This window comes from Cucurbita maxima, unplaced genomic scaffold (genome assembly GCF_002738345.1).
Source record: "Cucurbita maxima cultivar Rimu unplaced genomic scaffold, Cmax_1.0 Cma_Scf00005, whole genome shotgun sequence".
NCBI lineage: Eukaryota > Viridiplantae > Streptophyta > Magnoliopsida > Cucurbitales > Cucurbitaceae > Cucurbita > Cucurbita maxima.
In genome coordinates, this window is record NW_019272021.1 from 4,137,627 (window position 1) to 4,157,120 (window position 19,494).

General features: G+C 37.7%; 5 protein-coding genes across 5 annotated transcripts in view; 4 read left to right on the top strand and 1 right to left on the bottom strand.

The window, feature by feature from the left end:
• The window catches only part of LOC111479448 (RING-H2 finger protein ATL2-like), a 23,950-nt gene extending 23,073 nt beyond the window's left edge, over nucleotides 1–877 (bottom strand). Inside the window, exon 1 of the mRNA XM_023124125.1 lies at nucleotides 868–877. The gene's annotated coding sequence lies outside the window, so the exon portion shown is untranslated. The remainder of the gene's footprint in view (nucleotides 1–867) is intronic.
• Nucleotides 1–6,370, top strand: part of LOC111479321 (putative E3 ubiquitin-protein ligase LIN-1) — an 8,264-nt gene extending 1,894 nt beyond the window's left edge. Inside the window, exons 2-17 of the mRNA XM_023123897.1 lie at nucleotides 163–235; nucleotides 357–617; nucleotides 724–791; nucleotides 886–2,025; nucleotides 2,379–2,520; nucleotides 2,594–2,836; nucleotides 2,907–3,201; nucleotides 3,365–3,486; nucleotides 3,622–3,741; nucleotides 3,906–4,037; nucleotides 4,127–4,249; nucleotides 4,354–4,464; nucleotides 4,544–4,693; nucleotides 4,961–5,086; nucleotides 5,176–5,292; nucleotides 6,011–6,370. Of these exons, the coding sequence (XP_022979665.1) occupies nucleotides 163–235; nucleotides 357–617; nucleotides 724–791; nucleotides 886–2,025; nucleotides 2,379–2,520; nucleotides 2,594–2,836; nucleotides 2,907–3,201; nucleotides 3,365–3,486; nucleotides 3,622–3,741; nucleotides 3,906–4,037; nucleotides 4,127–4,249; nucleotides 4,354–4,464; nucleotides 4,544–4,693; nucleotides 4,961–5,086; nucleotides 5,176–5,292; nucleotides 6,011–6,028 (3,241 nt within the window). The 3' untranslated portion in view covers nucleotides 6,029–6,370. The remainder of the gene's footprint in view (nucleotides 1–162; nucleotides 236–356; nucleotides 618–723; nucleotides 792–885; nucleotides 2,026–2,378; nucleotides 2,521–2,593; nucleotides 2,837–2,906; nucleotides 3,202–3,364; nucleotides 3,487–3,621; nucleotides 3,742–3,905; nucleotides 4,038–4,126; nucleotides 4,250–4,353; nucleotides 4,465–4,543; nucleotides 4,694–4,960; nucleotides 5,087–5,175; nucleotides 5,293–6,010) is intronic.
• Nucleotides 6,371–7,414: 1,044 nt separating this feature from the next.
• On the top strand, nucleotides 7,415–7,963 carry LOC111479519. The gene has a single exon (XM_023124225.1). It carries the CDS (start codon nucleotides 7,457–7,459, stop codon nucleotides 7,814–7,816), a length of 360 nt encoding a protein of 119 aa, XP_022979993.1. The 5' UTR covers nucleotides 7,415–7,456; the 3' UTR covers nucleotides 7,817–7,963.
• A 1,888-nt stretch (nucleotides 7,964–9,851) lies between these two features.
• LOC111479447 lies at nucleotides 9,852–11,956 on the top strand. The gene is made up of 5 exons (XM_023124124.1): nucleotides 9,852–10,204; nucleotides 10,294–10,400; nucleotides 10,484–10,631; nucleotides 10,849–11,043; nucleotides 11,472–11,956. The coding sequence occupies exons 1-5, from the start codon at nucleotides 10,007–10,009 to the stop codon at nucleotides 11,706–11,708; spliced, it is 885 nt and encodes a 294-aa protein (XP_022979892.1). The 5' UTR covers nucleotides 9,852–10,006; the 3' UTR covers nucleotides 11,709–11,956.
• A 1,189-nt stretch (nucleotides 11,957–13,145) lies between these two features.
• Nucleotides 13,146–19,494, top strand: part of LOC111479329 (isoleucine--tRNA ligase, chloroplastic/mitochondrial) — a 10,357-nt gene continuing 4,008 nt past the window's right edge. The window contains exons 1-15 of the mRNA XM_023123911.1: nucleotides 13,146–13,300; nucleotides 14,507–14,702; nucleotides 14,844–14,998; nucleotides 15,081–15,182; nucleotides 15,494–15,563; nucleotides 15,677–15,789; nucleotides 16,029–16,097; nucleotides 16,201–16,308; nucleotides 16,754–16,904; nucleotides 17,129–17,360; nucleotides 17,641–17,927; nucleotides 18,081–18,217; nucleotides 18,558–18,705; nucleotides 18,839–18,970; nucleotides 19,226–19,354. Of these exons, the coding sequence (XP_022979679.1) occupies nucleotides 13,196–13,300; nucleotides 14,507–14,702; nucleotides 14,844–14,998; nucleotides 15,081–15,182; nucleotides 15,494–15,563; nucleotides 15,677–15,789; nucleotides 16,029–16,097; nucleotides 16,201–16,308; nucleotides 16,754–16,904; nucleotides 17,129–17,360; nucleotides 17,641–17,927; nucleotides 18,081–18,217; nucleotides 18,558–18,705; nucleotides 18,839–18,970; nucleotides 19,226–19,354 (2,134 nt within the window). The 5' untranslated portion in view covers nucleotides 13,146–13,195. The remainder of the gene's footprint in view (nucleotides 13,301–14,506; nucleotides 14,703–14,843; nucleotides 14,999–15,080; nucleotides 15,183–15,493; nucleotides 15,564–15,676; nucleotides 15,790–16,028; nucleotides 16,098–16,200; nucleotides 16,309–16,753; nucleotides 16,905–17,128; nucleotides 17,361–17,640; nucleotides 17,928–18,080; nucleotides 18,218–18,557; nucleotides 18,706–18,838; nucleotides 18,971–19,225; nucleotides 19,355–19,494) is intronic.

A 19,494-nucleotide genomic window follows, 5' to 3' on the forward strand; every position in this document is an offset into this window, starting at 1 on the left:
TGAAGAACTTCGTGATGCAATCTTTTCTCATTTTGGCTTTTTTTGAACGTTGCTTCATATTGTTGTCTATCATTGCTTGCATCAGTACTAGCAAAAGTTGCATTACTAAGTGTACAAATTTCATAGCCTCTGGAGCTAATACACGTTCCTTGCTCTAAATAGGCACGGCTCATTTTCCAGGATTGAAGATTCAAAGGCAATTGATTGCGGGCTTGCCAAGCCAACTGTTTCCCATGTAAGTATTGAAGGTTGCTCAGGAAGACTCCATCTCTAGTTTCATTCTATTAGTTGGGTTCTATGATTAATACTTCCTCTTTCTCTGTCTCTTGCCTTTTATGTTTGGAAACTGAATCCAGTATGACATTATATCGCCACTTGATCATATTGATGCATTTCAAGATAAAATAAACACGTCGCAAGATGTTCCACGATGTGAAGAATTGGGGAATTCCGAAAAAAATTTGGGTCTCATCCCAGAACCTCAATTAAATGATGGGGGATTCTGGAGAGATTCAAGTACCAAATTCATTGGAGACATGTTGAAGGATTCCCATCTTGGTTCACCAACTTCATTATTCTCATCAATGAACGATTCCGAAAGTGACAGTGATTTTGAGGTTTGTCCATACTCCTGCCCCCATTCTATTGCTTTCTTATTGTTCAAACCCAATTTGTTATTGTCTTCCATGATGTCCGTATGTTACTAATTTTTCTATTTGCCAGGCAGGTATGAACTACACTAATCACTCTAAGAGAAGCGCACAAGAAGACGTGCCGGAAAACTTTTATCAGTTCGGTCTAGAATGCTTATGCTTATTATACTTGACTTTCCTTTTATATCAATCTCGGCCATATAACTGAATCTTTTATGCGTTGACTTTACAGGAAGCTGCGGTATGCTCGCTCCAAATCCGACACAGAGCAGAGTTTGATATCATTGACCAGTGCTTCTCTAAGTAGGGTGCAGGAACATTACATTGAAGCAAACATGATGAAATCCATTTCAAACAAATTCAATGATTACAAGTTATGTAGCGAAGAACAAAAAGACTTGGAACCTCAGATCCTCCAAAATTGTCTTGAAGATAGTGAACCAAAAGAATTGTTTGTAAACCCATGCAAATTACAGACTTTTGATAGTGCTTTACCTTTAGCGCTCGGTCAGGGTTCGACCTGTCAGATTAGTAAGCAGAATAGTGCTAAAGGGCAATTATATCACGCAAATAGCAGAAAAGATTCAAAGAGTGAAATATTGGGACTTGTAGAGAAAGCGATTTCAAGATTATGTTTCTCAGAAGGATTAGGAAACTACGATGACGAGTATGCCGTGGAAGTTTCAACGGTTTACAAAATGTTGAATAACAAAACGGGAGTACAATACACCATGTTAAAGGATTTGATAATGGATCAATTGGTGACAGGCATTTCAACTTCTAAAGAGGAAAAGGTTATAAGGGCATCAGTTTCTCTGCTCACAACTATAATTTCCGAGAACAATTCGGTTATAGAAGATATCAAGAAGAAGGGTTTGCAGTTATGTGATTTGGCTACTGCTCTAAAACAGAATGTTCATGAGGCTGCAATCCTTATCTACCTCATCAGTCCATCCCCAAGGGAAATCAAGTCCTTAGAGCTTCTACCTGTTCTGGTGGAGATCATAAGCACCTCAAGATGTTATAATACTTGGTCACCGCCACTTATGTTGACTCCTCCTGCAGCATCAATGATGATCATTGAAGTAATGGTAACTGCGTTTGACGAGGACACAAATAAGATGCATTTGGTAGAAATCAGCTCACCAAGTGTTCTATGTGGGCTTCTAGAAGTTGCAAGAACCAACAATGTGGAAGGATTGGTGTCTCTAGGCAGTATTCTTGTAAAATGTATGCAACTTGATGGAGAGTGCAGAAGCTATATATCAAAATTCATCTCAGTGGCTCCATTTCTCTGTCTCTTACAAAGTGATAAGAAGGAAGCAGTGCATATCACACTTCAAGTATTCAATGAAATCCTTCGTGTTCCTAGGTATGAACAAATGCACCGATTGCGTTCTTTCACGTTCTACTACAACTGTTTAGAACTACCTCAAATCGTCAATGAAGAAAATATATACTTGTTTTGTATGCAAGTAAACGACCCATTGTGTGCTTCAAATCATTAGTTGATTCATGATATAGTTTAGGGTCATTGGACTTATGAAGTGAACAAGGATAAATCTCACAGTGTCCCTTTTCAAAAAATAATAATAATAAAAAAAATCTCACAATGACCAGTTTAGACTTGCATGAGTTCCTTTTATTTTCGACGCAACCTTATATCGAAATTAAGTTGTTTACCGGAAACAGTTTTTTTAATACAACTCTGACTCTCTTGTTTAGGTCTTCTGCCATTAGCTTGTTGCAAAGGATTAAGAATGAAGGGGGAAATGACATCATTCACATACTAATGCTTTGTGTCGATCATTTGCAAACTGAATATCAACTTTTGGCTGCAAATTTATTGATTCAATTACTTGTACTGGTAAGTGTTCAATTTGATTGTGTGGTTTGTCCAATTTAGTTTCAGTTGACAACCCTAGAATGTATATCTACAGGACAACGGTTCCACAACGAGCTTCTTGAAAGAAGAGGCTGTACATGTTCTTCTCAGGTCAGTGGCATGCGAAGAAACCTCTGCTATGCAGCTGTTGTCTGCATCGATTTTGTCAACTCTTGGTGGAACGTTTGCTTGGACAGGAGAACCATATACAGTTGCCTGGTTGCTTAAAAAAGTTGGTTTGAGTTCTGATCATCAGAACATGATCAAATCGTTCAATTGGCTAGACCAAAGCTTGCAGGTGAGCGTCAAGAATAGTATAACTGGTTGCATTATACTGTTCGACCTTACAACATTAAATGAACTTGTAGGATGCTGGCATGGACTCATGGTGCAGTCTGATGGCCAGAAACATCATCTGTATCGGGGAACCCGTCTTTCATGCTTTAGAAAAGGGTTTAAAGAGCAACATAAAGAAGGTTTCTAGGGACTGTTTGACAACAATTGCATGGCTTGGATGTGAGATTGCAAAGAGTCCAAGTAGCATTAGATGTTCTGCTTGTGAGATCTTACTCAGTAGAATTGAGCTGTTCTTGCATCCCGGAGTAGAACTCGAAGAAAGGCTTCTGGCATGTCTCTGCATCTTCAACTATACGTCTGGAAAAGGTAATACATTTTCTAAGATGCATGTTCAATTGCCGCAGTGATAGAGGGTACAGTCCCTCCCTGTTACAGAATTTCTAAATAACATGCTCAATGGAAAGTCTTGCAATGATTTGAAATGTCCTCGAGCGACTACCACTGATTCTCGATGAATATTTATGTATAGGGATGCAAAATCTTACTAATTTCTCTGAAGGAGTTCGTGAGTCACTAAGACGTCTTTCACATATAACTTGGATGGCAGAAGAGTTGCATCAAGTAGCAGATTATCTTATGCCCAATAATTCAGTAAGTGAAAGAGCTTCATCATCGAAAAACGATTCAATGAATTACTGAAAGCTATTTAAATATATTTTTTGTAATTACAATCATTGACAGATTTCATTGTTTGCCTTTCTAACATCCTTCAAATTGTAAGAGCAGCGAATTTCGTGCGTGCACACGCAAGTTCTAGAGCTGGGTTTCAACAGCAGTGGAGCTGTATGTGCCCTCATCTTTTACAAAGGTCTTCTTTTCGGTGGATACTCAGATGGTTCAATTAAGGTGAAGAAAATAAGAGTGGGTTTCAATAAACACGTTTGAGATGTTAACAAATAGTTGTCATTTCAGTAAAAGCTGCAAATGGCTAAGTTGAAATATTTTGCAATGGGGAAAGAAATATTTTTCTGCCACAAAATTGAAATCATGACCTGTGTGCATAACTACAGGTGTGGAACATCAAGGGACAATCGGCATCACTTCTATGGGACATAAAGAAACATAGAAAAGCAGTAACATGTTTTTCGCATTTTGAATCTGGGGAGAGTCTTCTAAGCGGATCTTCCGATAAAACTATTCGAGTACGTCGCTGATGCTGCCATGATAACATTTAGCTTAATGTGGAAGGGCAGTAGTAGAAGGTTGAATAAGCTGTTTCTTGTTTATACAGGTTTGGAAAATGATCCAGGGAAGATTGGAGTGCATCGAAGTCATAGAGTCCAAGGAACAAATCCAACATGTAGGGGCATATGGACAAATAATCTTTGCAATTACACATGGCCATGGCTTGAAGGTGATGATAATATTATCACTTAGATTTCAGCAAACTAAATACTGGAGAACCTCATGCTGATTTTGGAATTTTTCATTTGAACTATACATACTATTATGTTCTAGATGATTGATGCATCAAGAACAACAAAAGTTCTTTTCAAGAGTAAGAATTTGAAGTGCATGAAGGTGGTTCAAGCAAGAGTTTACGCAGGCTGCACCGATTCGAGCATACAGGTTAGTTTGTTCCCCCCTTTTGTCCCAGAAAAACTCCATAAATAATAAACATCCACTAAAGAAAAACTGTTGTAATTAGGAGTTTTCTGTGACCAACAAATGGGAACAAGAGATCAAGTCACCTTCTAAAAGTTGGATGATGATGCACCACAAGGCTATCAACTCACTTGCTGTGTACAAGGACTGGCTCTTTTGTGCTAGTTCGATAGTTCAAGGCTCATTATTTCAGGTAGAAACAATTACCGTAGCCAAAACAATTATTGTTAGAAATCACGAACCTTCACAATGATATGATATTGTCCACTTTGAGTATAAGCTCTCATGACTTTGCTCTTTTGGGGTTTTTGATTTCTCCAAAAGGCCTCATACCAATGAATATGTTTTTCTTACTTGTGAACCCGTGATCAACCCCTTAATTATCTAATGTGGGACTCCTCCCCTAACAATCCTCAATAATTATACCATAAACATCCTCTAATTGTTGGAATAAATGCAGAACTGGAGAAGACACGAAAAGCCCAAAATGAATATTGTAACTAGTAAAGGAGACGTCGTGCAAGCAATAAGTGTCGTTGAAGATTTTGTGTACATAATCTGTAAATCTTCACTAAGCAGCATTCAGGTAATTGTCGATGCGTATTTTATCAAGCAGTAATGTGTAATCTCTATGTTATGATCATGGTTGTCATCAATTCATTCTTGAAAAAGTAGATATGGTTGAGAAAGGCACAGCTCAAAGTGGGGAGAGTTTCAGCTAGTAGCAGGATAACATGTCTGCTTACAGCCAATGACATGGTTCTCTGTGGCACAGAGACGGGCAAAATTAAGGTAATTGATGCCCCTTTGAATATCATTACTGTTATTAACTAAAATAACTAATTCAAACTTTTGAATTTTCTTTATTTCCAACCCGAGTGTAAGAAGTTTCGTAAACAAGTCAATAGCGTGTTTGTAACGGCCCAAGCCCACCGCTAGCAAATATTGTCCTCTTTGGACTTTCCCTTCCGGGTTTCCCCTCAAAGTTTTTAAAACGCGTCTGCTAGGGAAAAGTTTCCACGCCCTTACAAAGAATACTTCGTTCTCCTCTCCAACCGATGTAGGATCTCACAGAGTCATTCTCTTTTTCATTTCACTCACTCGTATCTCTTCTACGCTATTGATTTTCGATTCCATGATTATAAGTTCATTCCACACCGGGTCAGACCGGAATATGGCTAGGTTATATATATTCTAATTATGAGAAAGGGTCATCCGAGCGTATTTAAATAGATACTATGTTTACACATGGATCCCTACATCCTTACATTCCATTTAGGATTAGAAACAAGCGTATGGGCCTGTTTTTTACATATCTCTTGGGCTTCGTCCTTTTTCCCTTTTCATTCACACTTGAATCTCTTTTTTCAGAAGTGTTTTCTATTCCTACCTCGTTTCTTCCTCGCTTACCTCGTTTTCTCCATTGTTCATAATCTCTGATCTCTATCCAAGATTGATTCTTCCCTGCTGATAGAAATCCTTACCTCTCTGTAATGGCTGGAATGGGCAGGGCTGGATCCCCATCTAGCAGAAGATATAAGAAAGTTTATGAACTTTCATACTGTAGCAACAAGGAGTGGTATATTTTGTTTGATTCATACAAACACAGCATATCTATTACATGTTTAAAGGAAGGAAGGAAGGAAGGAACTCTGAGAATGTTGCTGCAGCAGGAACTTCAGCTTTAAACCATCTAGTTTGTGTTTATATAGATTTTGCTTTACTGGTTTGAATGCCTATCTATGAAATTGTATATGAAGTAAAATTCAACAAATTAAGTTAGTTTTGGAATGGAAAACCTGATATGGTTCTGCCTGGATGCTGTGAAGCTGTGTATTATCATATCATCAATCTTTTTTGGATTTTCAAATTTTCGTTCTGATATGTAAATTACGGTTAAAATTCCATGTTCATGTTATTCTTTTTTAATCTTCTTATGCTATATGGAGACAGATTAATAAGGGTCGAAGTTACAAATTTGGTAACAATGGTTGAGAAAAAAAAGAATACTTTTGTTCTTATGGTTTGATAAAACCTCCCTTGGAGAGAGGAACGAGTGCCAACGGGGATGCTAGGCTTCGAAGGGGGTGGATTGTGAGATCCCACATCAATTGGAGAAGAGAAGTCAGCGAGGATGCTGGATCCTAAATGGGGTGAATTGTGAGATCTCACATCGATTGGAGAGGAGAACGAGTGCCAATAAGGACGTTGGGCCTTGAAGGGGGAGGTGGATTGTGAGATCTCACATCGGTTGGAGAGAAGAACAAAGCATTCTTTACGAGAGTCGATTTGAACCTTTATATTAAAGGTTCTAACATCATGCAATCAAATCATACCGTAATTCACATTTGACATATTAGGTGCAATCTTAATTGTCGAGATCACTTATAAACATGCGTACGACACAAATTACCGGCCATTTATGAGCTTTGAGGACCCATTGTATTGTTCAATGAGCCAATCAGCTCAAATTCATAAATAAATAAATAAATAAGCAATTAAGAGTAATTTGAAGAAAAATAGAGGGGCAAAATGGGAAAGTAGCGAAATTGGAAGTTTAGTTTAAAAGCTCGTACCTTTCATCAACTTCGAGAAATTTTGATATTTTACAGGATTGCGTGTTGAAGTAAATTACATTATTGTCCTTCTCTTATTTTTATGAAAAATTGGTTTCAAAAGTCGAGAAATTTCAACCATCTTTTGAAACTACATTATTTATTTAAATTACATTATTTTTAATGTAAATTACATTATTTATTTAATCATCTTTCAATTTTTAATATTATATAAATATTTGATTATAATAAGTTTAAAATTAGGAAACAAAATTTAAATAAAAATACTCTTTAAATATAAATAAATAAAAATTTACTTTATATTAATATAAAATAATATTTATTAGTATTTAAATTCAAACCAAAAGAAGAAACAAGAAACGAAGTGAAAGCGAAGGGAAATGATAGAAGAACGGCAAGGCGGAGCTCCACACGGCGTTATACTGGCGGTGGTCGTCGCCACCGTCATTCTCGTCCCTTTCTTCCTCGGCGACCACGGCGAGCCCCTCACCGAAGCCATTTCCGACCTCCTCAGCCCCTTCGGCCTCCTCCTCCTCCCCATCCTCCTCCTTCTCACCATTCAGTTCCTCTCCTCCGATCGCGGCTCCGTCGTCTCCGCCATCTTCTCCACCAGCGAACCCGACTCCATCCACCGCGTCACTGGCTCCCCCGTCGGCGTTGCCCTCTTCCTCCTCCTCATTCTGTTTCTCCTCTATAACCGGATTTCCATCTTCGGCGGCGACGATGATACCGGCGACTGAAATCGGTTGTTAGATCTGTCTCTTCCGCTACTCCTTGAACTTTTTTTTGCTTTGTCGGAATTTTTTCTTGTACTGTGTAAATGTATGCCGCCTGAGAAACAGGGCACGGCGGAATGGAATATGAAATTTCGATTTCTTGCTTTTCCCCAATTTCTGAACTTCTGTGTTTGAGCCCATTTTTGTTCAATGGAGATTTTTTTTATTGTCGGCGCCGTCGGCGGTGGCAAATCCTTATTATCCTTCCTCCTGCTTCCGGCGCGGGCGCCGGCCTCTGTAAGAAAATTGAAGTTGTGTGGGGCTGGATAGACAGATATTTATTTGTTCTGTCTTGCAGACCGAAATTATTTTAATATTTTACAAAATTACGTAAAAGAATTAAGTTTTCTTTTTTCTTATTTATTTATTTTGTTTTTATTTTTTATTTTTAAATATATATACAAAATATTATTTTATAATTTTATTTCTAAAATGTATACTAAAAAATTATTTTAATTTATCCATTTTCCGCCCACGTGTTTGGTCTTAAGAATGCTGGTTTTAAGAATGAGTGATTGCCATTTTCCGACCCTTACTGCCCAACCGGATAGCGGACAGCTAATGCGTTCCACTTATTGAACAGAGTTCTATGGTCTGTCCGCGATCCCTAGATACTGAAGGTGTCCTTGGGGTGATCTCGTTATTCCTATGGGGTGGAGACGTTGGGGTCGGTCCATGGATTTTCCTTCCTTTTGCCGGATTTCGCTCAAAGGGTTGAAGGGAGATAGTGCATCAAGCTGTTCGCAAGAGTCAACTTGATCCTCTTCTTCCAGGATCCCAGATGAGGGAACCCTAAGAGAGCCGCCGACTCCAACTACCGTTCATGTACGATCCATACTAGATATATATATATATCAAATATGTTGATAAAAATCTAATCTAAATTCTAACCTGTTGTGGTCGATTTGATTCGAGTTTTTGTATCACTAGAACGATATCTAACATACGATATGTTGTTTTGCAGCTTCGTCGGGGAGAGTATGCATGACGATAGCTCTATGGTATTTGCATACTACAAGGAAGGAGCCACTGACCCAACATTTTTATACCTCGCCCCAGGTTTGAAGGAACTCAAGTGCTGAAATATACAAAAGTTCAAAGCAGAATTTCAATGGTTTTGACCTTTGTTGACTGAGAGCTTATATCCAAGAATCTCTACTTTTATCGTATCAACTGCTCGTTATTATTCGTCTGTTCTTCGATTTGAAAATCCAGAATGGTTCTCTCAACGTCACCGAGCAATTCTCGTGAGGAAACTTTGATGAAATTTGCTCCAAATTACCATTTGGAGTTCGAATTTTGTTTAGAGTTTCTTCCTAAGAATTGCTCGGTGACCTTGAGAGAACCATTATGGATTTGTAAATCACTCATTTCCATAAAAAATCGAGTAAGAACAGAGTCTATGATTTTCGGATTCTTGATTTTGGAGGAATTTTGTAAGGAAGCTAAAGTTGATTCCGACAATGACAAAGAGACTATTGTTATTATTATTATTATTATTATTTTGTAAATCACTCATTTTTCATTATTATTATTATTATTATTATTATTATTATTTGTAATGCTATTCCAATATTCTATTTAGGAAAGGAAGCGTTTGGGACATTAAATTAAATTAAATTAAATTATAATTTTTTTGCTACATTTTTTAATTAAAAAAAGAAGTTATTTAATAGTTTCCATTGAATTTTTGATAAGAACAATATTGTTTGGGACAAGTAAATGAGGTTATTATGTCTGTAACGCTTATTTAATTAATTATTTTTTAAAAAATATGTCTTATTAATTTAGACATAATAACTTCAAATAACCGATTTTTTTCCCAAGTAATTTTTTGATTCGCTTTCCATTTTGTTTCTTATTATTTTTTTTTCCCTAAAAGAACGATCAGAAATGACGTGGTGAAAACGACGGCGTTTCACATTGAAGCCAACGTGCTGGTTTCATGGCGCCTAATTACCCAAATTCAACGAACGAGCCGTTATAGAAAGAACATCCAATATCCAACGTCTCTTTCAATGGCGGCATCCAAATTTCAAATTTCTGAAACCTAATAAGGCCACAACACAACCAAGAGCCTTAAATTTCCACTTTCTTCAATTTCAAGTAGATACTTTTCATTTCTTCATCTCTGCAATTCTTCTCATTCTCGCTATGGCCATGGCTCTCAGACCCATTGATAATGTTCCGCTGGTTACTCCAAAAATGCCGAAGAAACAAACCAATGTGGCGGCGGATCCAATCCAGAAGCGAAACGATGAGAATCAGAATCCGGTTCCTCCCTCTGCAGACGCCGCCATTGATTATGTTTCTTCTGAGAATCTGAAGCCCTTGACGAACCCTGATTCTAATGTCCTCGTCATTTTTTTTCATTTTTTTTGTTGTGCATTTCTTGCTTGTTTTCAGATCTGATCTTCGTTTTTGTTTCGTTGTTGTGTTAGGATTTCATTGAAGGATTGGATTCGAAAGATTGGGTGAAGGTCTGCGAATCGCTCAATAATTCTAGGCGTCTCGCGCTATTTCACTCGGATCTCTTGCTGCCCTCGTTGTAAGTGGAATATTCTCTGTTTGGGGGTTGGGGATTGGGATGGTGAAATTCTGGCGATTAATTTTCTTCCGATTGCATTGCAGAGAGAAAATTCTAGCGGTGCTGATTAAATCGATGAAAAACCCTAGAAGTGCTTTAATCAAGACCTCAATCATGGCTTCTTCTGACATTTTTAACTCGTTTGGCGATCTTTTACTCGACGCATCCACTAGCAATGCATTCGATCAATTGGTAAGATCTTGCAATTGAATTTGTCGAATCATTTTCTTTTGTGATCAATATCTGAATAGGAATTTCATTGATATCTGTTCCTAAACAATCAATTTTGCACTGGAAGATTAAACCCTAAACCCTAAACTATCAATTTTGTGGAAGAAAGATTAAAGGGAAATGTTGGATGAACAAGTTTTTATTGAGAGACTGATTATATGTGATTTTGATTGCTCAGCTGCTTCAATTACTTCTCAAAGCTTCTCAAGACAAAAAGTTTGTGTGTGAAGAAGCAGACAAGGCACTGAAAGCTCTTGTGCAATTCACGACTCCTCTGCCTCTGCTGCAGAAACTCCGGCCATATGTTTCCCATTCCAACCACAGAGTCAGAGCCAAAGCCGCCATTCCAATCTCTGATTGTGTCTCTAAGATGGTAAAAACCAAGGACAAAAACGCTTCTTTTTTGTTAGATTACACATCAATTGAAGAGGAGAACGAAACATTCTTTATAAAGGTCTTGAAACCTCTCCCTACCAGACGGTTTTAAGTGTCTTGAGGGGAAGCCCAAAAAAAAAAATCCAAACGGGAAAATACTTGCTATGTCTGATCCTTATCAATTTTGTCACAAAAATTGTGTTAGAAATCACTACTCTCCACAATGGTACGATATTGTATACTTTGAGCATAAACTCTCATGGTTTTGTTTTTTGTTTTCCCAAAAAGCCTCGTACTAATGGACATGTATTCCTTATTTATAAACCTATGATTATTCCCTAATTAGCTAACGTGTGACTCCTCCTAACCATCTTCAACTGGACTGGACTGATGTATTCGGATGCTGCCATTTTTTCTTCTTTTCAGGGTCCGGAAGAAATGAAGCAATATGGGATTGTTCCATTGCTTCAGATGGTCGCAGATTTGTTAAACGATAGGCTACCTGAGGCAAGGGAAGCAGCTCGGTGTATAGTGATGGGAATGTTCAAAGCATTGACAGAGAATGAAGAACAGAAACAGGAAGCTTGGCAAAGCTTTTGCCAAGCTAATCTGTCGCCAATTCATGCTCAGTCCTTGCTCAAAGTTGCTACCTCCTCTCAGTAGTAGCAAGCAAATATTGTGAAAGAGAGAGCTTTAGGAGTAAGGTTCTTCTTACACTACTCTTACTGTGCTTCCTTACAAATTAGCTCTTGTTCTCTTCTTTCCCTTCACCTTTGTTGGTGTGGAAGAAAGGCTGAAGACAATAATAAACAAGCTCTGTTATAAGCACATTTACCTGAGTAAAATATAAATAACATTTTGTTATTATTTTATCCGAATAGTTTTGTGGACAACCGACATTCACGATAGTATGATATCGTCCACGGACTCTGACTCTGGTCTTCCAAAAAGCCTCGTGCCAATAGAGAAGGTGTCTCTCACACTTATTATAGTCTATCATCAGGCCTCTCCTTGAATATCTAACCACTTATTTGGGCTAACACATTTACCAATTCGATAGACCTTTACTATAGATCACTATAATGATTATTTTGATGCCCACGACTTTTTTGATCAACATTCAAGGATTCTACCAACTTGAGTAAGTTAGGGGCATGACTTCGATACCAATAGTTTAGAACAACCGACTTGTAAAATATTAAAAATAAATTTTTTAGGTCATTCAAGAACGTTCGAAAGTGAGATTTGAGCTTCAAATATGTTGGTCGATGACATTTGTCTGAATCAATTAAACTATACTCAAGTTTGCACTAAGTCATGAGTTGGGTCGATCATGGTTCAACTCCATGTCGTATAGGGATTTTATGCTTCTCATCCATTTTTTGAATGAGTCGGGTCATCGGTTGACTTGCTTCACCAGTCTGGCTCATCAACTGATTAATGACTAAAGCGGAGTCGGAGAGGTTCTAACTTTTCAATGGAAGTTGAGCTCGTCGTGCTTCCTGTGACGTGAGTGATCGTTGACCATGCCCCTGATTTTCTTATTTCTATTTGTGACACAGAATTCGACTTTTTGTTACATCTGTGGAGGCCCATAAAGAGAGGTGCTACACTCCGATTACATACAGAAAGAAAGAAAAGACTTGATCGTCCTACCGATAAAAGAAAGATAGTGATTGGTTGATATTAATAATAAATTTGGAACTAAAATAAAATCATAAAATTACCCTATAATTTATTGTCCCACATTTACAATGTAAAATGAAAACAAATATGTATACACCTTTTAGAATATCCATAAAATCATAAAAGTATTTTTTTTTCTTTTTAGAAAATTTGTTCAACTAAAAAAACCATATTTTTATTAATAAAATTTAAATTAATTACACTGAAATTATAAACGACAATGGAAGCTTTAAAAATAATAATAAAAAAAGAAAATATTATAAATATACTGCAAAATAAAATTTATAGAATAAATTATTAAAAAATATTTAAAATGACATTTATTTAATATTATGATGCGTTATTTTTCAAAATATTTAAAGATTAAATTTCCAAAGGAATATAATGCGTTATTTGTACAAAAATCCCGCATTAGTTTCCTCTCTCATACTTCCTATCGCCCCGAGGATGAAGAGGCCCTGCAAATGAATGGAGTCAATATGCCGCTGTATGCGTCCTTTGCCGCCGGCTCTTCCGCATTGAAGTGCAAAGGAGTCACCAAATCTCTCGTACAAACGTCTTCTTATTCAGTACAATTTCTCTCTTCTCCTCTTTATCTCTCTGTTTACGCCAGTCTCGTTGAATTATGAAGCAGTCTACTTCGATGATTCAAGAACGATTCCTTCTTTGTTTACATTTCTTTGTGTTATTCTGTCGTTTTTTTCCTGATAAAAGAAGGTCTTATGGAGTTAATTTGATTACTTCATATCCTTCTTGTTGAGTTTAGAGAATGTAGTGGGTAAATTGCTTAAGTTTGTTCAGTGCGTTTGTGCTGGGAATTGTTTGGATTGCGTTTTTTTGTGTTTGAATTGTTGCTCCTTCTATTGGGTTGTCTTCTAATACCACGTTTCAATGTTCATAACGATTCAATTTTGATACGCTATTGACATTTGATTCTACAGACTTGTGCTTGTGTCTTGGTAAATACAATCTCGTGAAAAAACCTTGGGGGTGTATTCTTTTTCTTATTATTTTTATAAATCGCTTAAGGTAAGACCTAAAGTGTGAGATCCCACATCGGTTAGGGAGGAGAACGAAACATTCTTTACAAGGGTGCGGAAACCTCTACCTAGTAGACACGTTTTCAAAACCTTCAGGGGAAGTCTGAAAGGAAAAGCCCAAAGAGGACAATATTTGCTAGCGGCAGGCTTGAGCCATTACAAATTGTATCAGAGCCAGACATCGGGCGATGGGCCAACGAGGAGGCTGAACCTTGAAGGGGTGTACATGAGGCGGTGTGCTAGCAAGGACGCTGGGCCCCAAAGGGGGGACCCACTTCGATTGGGGAAAGGAATGAGTGACAACAATGACGCTGGGTCTCGAAGGGGGGTGTGCCAGCAAGGACGCTAGCCCCAAAGGGGGGTCCCACATCGATTAGGGAAAGGAACGAGTGTCAGCGATGACGCTGGGCCCCGAAGGGGGTGGATTGTGAGACCCCATATCGGTTGGGGAGGAGAATGAAACATTGTTTATAAGGGTGTAAAAACCTTGAGGGGAAGCCCGAAAGGGAGCAGTGAGCTTGGACCGCTACATAAAGCAAAAATACCACAGGATAATGATGTTTTTCTTTTTGGTCGGAAAGGAAAAAAAAATCAAAATTTCTTTTAGGAGGTACTTCCAGTGTTCGGTTATGGAAAATGGTATTTACCCTTAACGATCAAATCATCTGTGACCGTTACTCTTGAATGTGAATTGCTGGTGCTTGATGTCAATGTACTCGTGTTTCATATTTCCAGGTATTATCACAAAGAATTTCTGCATCACTTGGGAGAAGTTATATTCCTTCATTTCGTTTTAGAGGAAGCTCTTCGGCAAAAGTATTTACGTTCTTGAGCGTCACACATTACTCTACTTATTTAAATGATGAATTCCTACCTTCCTCAAAGAGAAGGGCTAGAGGGCCCGTTATGGCAGCAAAGAAAGCATCTAAAGGTGCAGAGTCTCGGCAATTATGTATTACATTTCCCTTCAAATCTATGCTTTTGATTTTTATGAATTACATGACTTGTTGAATGAGTTTTTGCATTTTTCCAATGAAGTTTCTGATTTCTTGGATTGCTTGAGTTTGTTTAGAGACAAATGAAGGAGATGGAAAATACAAGCATACTGTTGATCTGCCAAAGACTACATTTGGCATGAGAGCAAATTCTACGGTTAGGGAGCCAGAAATTCAGAAAATATGGGATGACCATCAAGTGTTCAATCGAGTTGTTGAAAGAAATACTGGAGTACGTTCTTCGGTCTTCTTGGGATATCGTCCTTCTTTTGTCCACCATTCAAAATAACTTATTTGCCGACATCTGGTCTCAGGAAAACTTCATTCTTCACGATGGTCCTCCATATGCCAATGGTGATCTTCACATGGGCCATGCTATGAATAAGATTTTGAAGGATATAATTAACCGTTACAAGGTTAGTTTCTTAGTCTTGCCACACTTCATTAAATCAGACAACATGCCAGAAAAAAAAAAAGCTGGAAAATGTTAATAATGTATGTCTGTATCCCTAGTAATTATTTTTAACACCTCATACTGATGTTCTGTTGAGATTCAGTCTCGGTTACTGTTGACTTGGAGTTTATATGCAAAAGGTGTCTAATTTTAACTCGTGATCCCTCCGCCATGTAATAGCTACCTAGTTTTTGGAAGAACAAACTCCTTGCTTTACATTTTAAAAGTTTCTAACTAGTATTTCTTTTTCCTTTTATTTTCTTCTCTTAACAGCTTCTTCAAAACTATAAAGTTCGTTTTGTGCCTGGCTGGGACTGCCATGGGCTACCAATTGAGTTAAAAGGCAAGTATCTTTTGCAGTAGTTAACCTCCGTGATAAGCTTTTACTGAGGGGTAACGTCTTAGGTTTCTAGGGACAAAGGTAAGGAAACTTAACTGTAATCTTGAGCTATTCAGTTCTGCAGTCATTGGATAAAGAAGCCAGGAAAGATCTTACCCCAATTAAGTTGCGAGATAAGGCTGCCAAGTTTGCTAAAGCTACGGTGAAAGCTCAGATGGCATCATTTAAGGCAATTTCCTCATCACCTCAACTTTATTTATTTCAATGCTTAATATTTCTTTCGTCATGTTAAAGTGATCAATCTTATGTGATAATTTTAGTTCATGTCAACATTATGTCTATGCAAACATGTTCATCTTTGATGCTTTCTGAGTACTGGGTTTAGTGTGTCGTGGGAGTTACTCTTCATAGAAAATTTCATGACTCTTCTTTTAAATTTCTCAAAGTATGCTGTTCAATTTTTTGCAGCGCTATGGAGTATGGGCAGATTGGAACAATCCGTACCTAACTCTCAGTCCTGAATATGAAGCTGCCCAGGTAACTATTGCATGCATTCTAATGTTCTACTTTCTATGTGCTTCCTTTAACCCCTTGCAGAATTGAATTCAATAGTTTTGTGTTTGTATTGTATTTATGTTAGATTGAGGTGTTTGGTCAAATGGCCATTCAAGGATATATTTTTAGAGGGAGAAAGCCAGTTCACTGGAGTCCCTCATCACGAACTGCTCTTGCCGAGGCTGAATTGGAGGTAAATCAACTGTTGAAGCATGAGAGCATGAACAAATTAGATAAACTTATTACAGCTGTGGGAGGAAGGTTTAGGGTTCTTGATTTTAGTGTCTTGTTGAGAATGGAAACTGTTGTATTCAGCGCTTAGATTGGCTGTTTCTTTTTCTTCACCGCCCACTCCCCGGTCCCTCCAATCTAGTCTATTCTACTCCATTTAGAGTGTCTGAAACACCTAATCATCTAGGTTTGCTTGTTTGTTCTTTTTTTTCTTAAATAAAAAAAGTTAAACATGGTTTTGTCAAACAAACCTATTACTCTTAAAACATTAAATCATACTGATTCATTTTCCATGGTGAGCTTTGTCTCTAATCTATATCTCATGCGGCTTCCTATCATTTGCTCAAATTTGACATTATCTTTTTTTTTTCTTTTCCCTGCACTACCGGTTTGATAACTGCATTCAGTACCCTGAGGGGCATACTTCAAGAAGCATATATGCTATTTTTAGATTGGTCAAGGAAGGTCCATCTTCAGGCGGCATGCTACAAGAATTTCTTCCAGACTTGTGCTTGGCCATATGGACTACAACTCCCTGGACTATTCCAGCAAATGCTGGTGAGTTCTTGTTTGTGTTACCGTGGGAGCAATGTGGTAGTAGATTTATTCCTGTATGTTTCCCAGTTATATTATTATTATTACAGTGGGAGCAAGTGTCCGGGCCGGCTTGCGTGCACCTTGGCTACTCTCATGGGACAATTGCATGATTTCTACTACACTTGAGCAGTCTATCTTTACGTTGTATACTTTCTAAACTTTTTCCCTCACTGTTCTGTGATTAGCGGTTGCTGTCAATGCCAAGCTTCACTATGCCATAGTTGAACTGCTGGCACCGTCAGAAGATGTCTCTTTTTTGTCTGGAAATAAAAAGAAAAGACCTGGGAATATTCTGAATGAGGAAAATAGGCCTTTCCTTGTTGTAGCATCAGACCTGGTGCCAACTTTGGAAGCAAAATGGGGTGTGAAGCTTGTTGTGAAGGAAAAATTGTTGGGTTCAGAACTTGAAAATTGCAGGTTTCATTTCTTTCCCTAAACAATGAGAAGGAACAGTGCAAATGAGAGTTTCTTATCAAGTGAATTTTCTCCCTAACAAAACTTGTAGGTTTCAGATTCAATTAGAAGAAATCTAGAAATGTGGTAAATCAACATGGTAAAGAAATTGTAAGTAAACAAACGCAATTTTCAAAAACCAAACACATCAAATCAAATGGTTATTAAATGGGTCCTTAATAATTTACCTTATTATTTTGATTTCATTGTGTGTACTAAGCATCAAATCTATTGTTTTCTTCAGATATATCCACCCAATTAATAAGAGGGAGTGCCAAGTTGTTATTGGAGGAGATTACATTACAACTGAGACAGGAACTGGGTTGGTCCATACGGCTCCTGGACATGGTCAGGAGGATTATGCGACTGGTTTGAAGTATGGACTCCCCCTAATATCTCCTGTAGATGATGATGGAAAATTCACCGAAGAAGCTGGGCAATTCAGCGGGCTTGATGTACTTGGGGATGGCAATACGGCTGTTGTCAAATATTTGGATGATCATTTCTCACTTATTTTGGAAGAATTGTACGGTAAGGCGTTCACCTTCCCCCACCCCCTCCCCTCAAAATAAAAAAAGGACAAACCCTACTCTCTTCCTACAAGGAGGAGAAAAAATGATGATTCTAATCCTTGTCTGGGTTCTTCATATTTATTTGGTTTCAACATGTCATCTCTTCATACAGAGCATAAATATCCATATGATTGGCGAACGAAGAAACCAACAATTTTTAGGGCAACTGAGCAATGGTTTGCATCAGTGGAGGGATTTCGCCAGGCTGCTATGGATGCTATTGGTGAAGTAAAGTGGATACCTCCTCAGGTATTGATGTTCGAATGGCATTGTTGTGCTTGATTCAAATATTTACCTCTTTTGTTAACAAAAAAATTTGATTTGGTTTTTCCCTTTGTTTAACATTTAAATATTTACCTCATGATTCCCAAATTTGTTTAAAATTTAAATCACCATACACTGATGGTTGGTATATTAATGTGTGTTGTACTTTTGAATAGGAAGTTCTTTTTTGCATTGTTTCTGTTTCTTCCTAACCTAATGCACATCTAACTGGTGCCCCTGTTCAATAATCAACCATTAAACAAAGCCATACTGCCTTTTAAGCTATCTGATCACTAATGCCTCGTGAGAATGGACTACTGTCCAGGCTGAAAATAGAATCTCTGCAATGACCTCAAGCCGCTCTGATTGGTGCATATCTCGGCAAAGGACGTGGGGTGTCCCAATACCAGTCTTTTATCATGTGCAGACCAAAGAACCTCTTATGAATGACGACACTGTAAACCACATCAAGTGTAAGATTTACAGCGACTTATTATTACTCTCAGTTTCCTTTCCTAAACTATGTTATTACTTTTAACAGCACTACAATGTAATGGCTTTGCGCATTTTCATGAAGCTTGATACTTCTTATTGTTTGTTTGGCAGCAATAATAGCCAAAAAGGGTAGTGATGCCTGGTGGTATATGACAGTAGAGGATCTTCTTCCTGATAAATACCGAGAAATTGCATCTGAATATGAGAAGGGAACTGATACAATGGATGTATGGTTTGATTCAGGTATTAAAGTGTTCCGTTAATGAAATTACTAAATTTAAATGTTTCTAACAAACAATCCTAACACTGATGTTTCTTCTGAGAATTTTCCTGCTTAATTCACAACAATTTTGTTGGTGAAGTCGGTGGCATTTTTTTAAGCCACTAAAGAAAAAATGCTCCAGCAGTTATCAGTTGGATCTTTCTACTCAAGAGTCATACATATGCTGTTAATTTGATATCGAACTCGATTGTAAATTTTCACTCTCCTTATTTCAGGCTCCTCTTGGGCAGCTGTATTAGGGACACGAGATGGTTTTAGTTTTCCTGCTGATTTGTACCTTGAAGGTACAGACCAGCATCGTGGCTGGTTCCAAAGTTCTTTGTTGACAAGCATTGCCACAAAAGGTGATGTGATTAAAATTATGAACGTCTTCTTTTTTCTCGGAAAAGTTAATGCTGCTCTATACTTTTTATAAAGTAATTTAGAAATTTCTTTGAATAATTAAGAAATAGGGTATGCAAACGTAACTCATTTTATCCCCCCC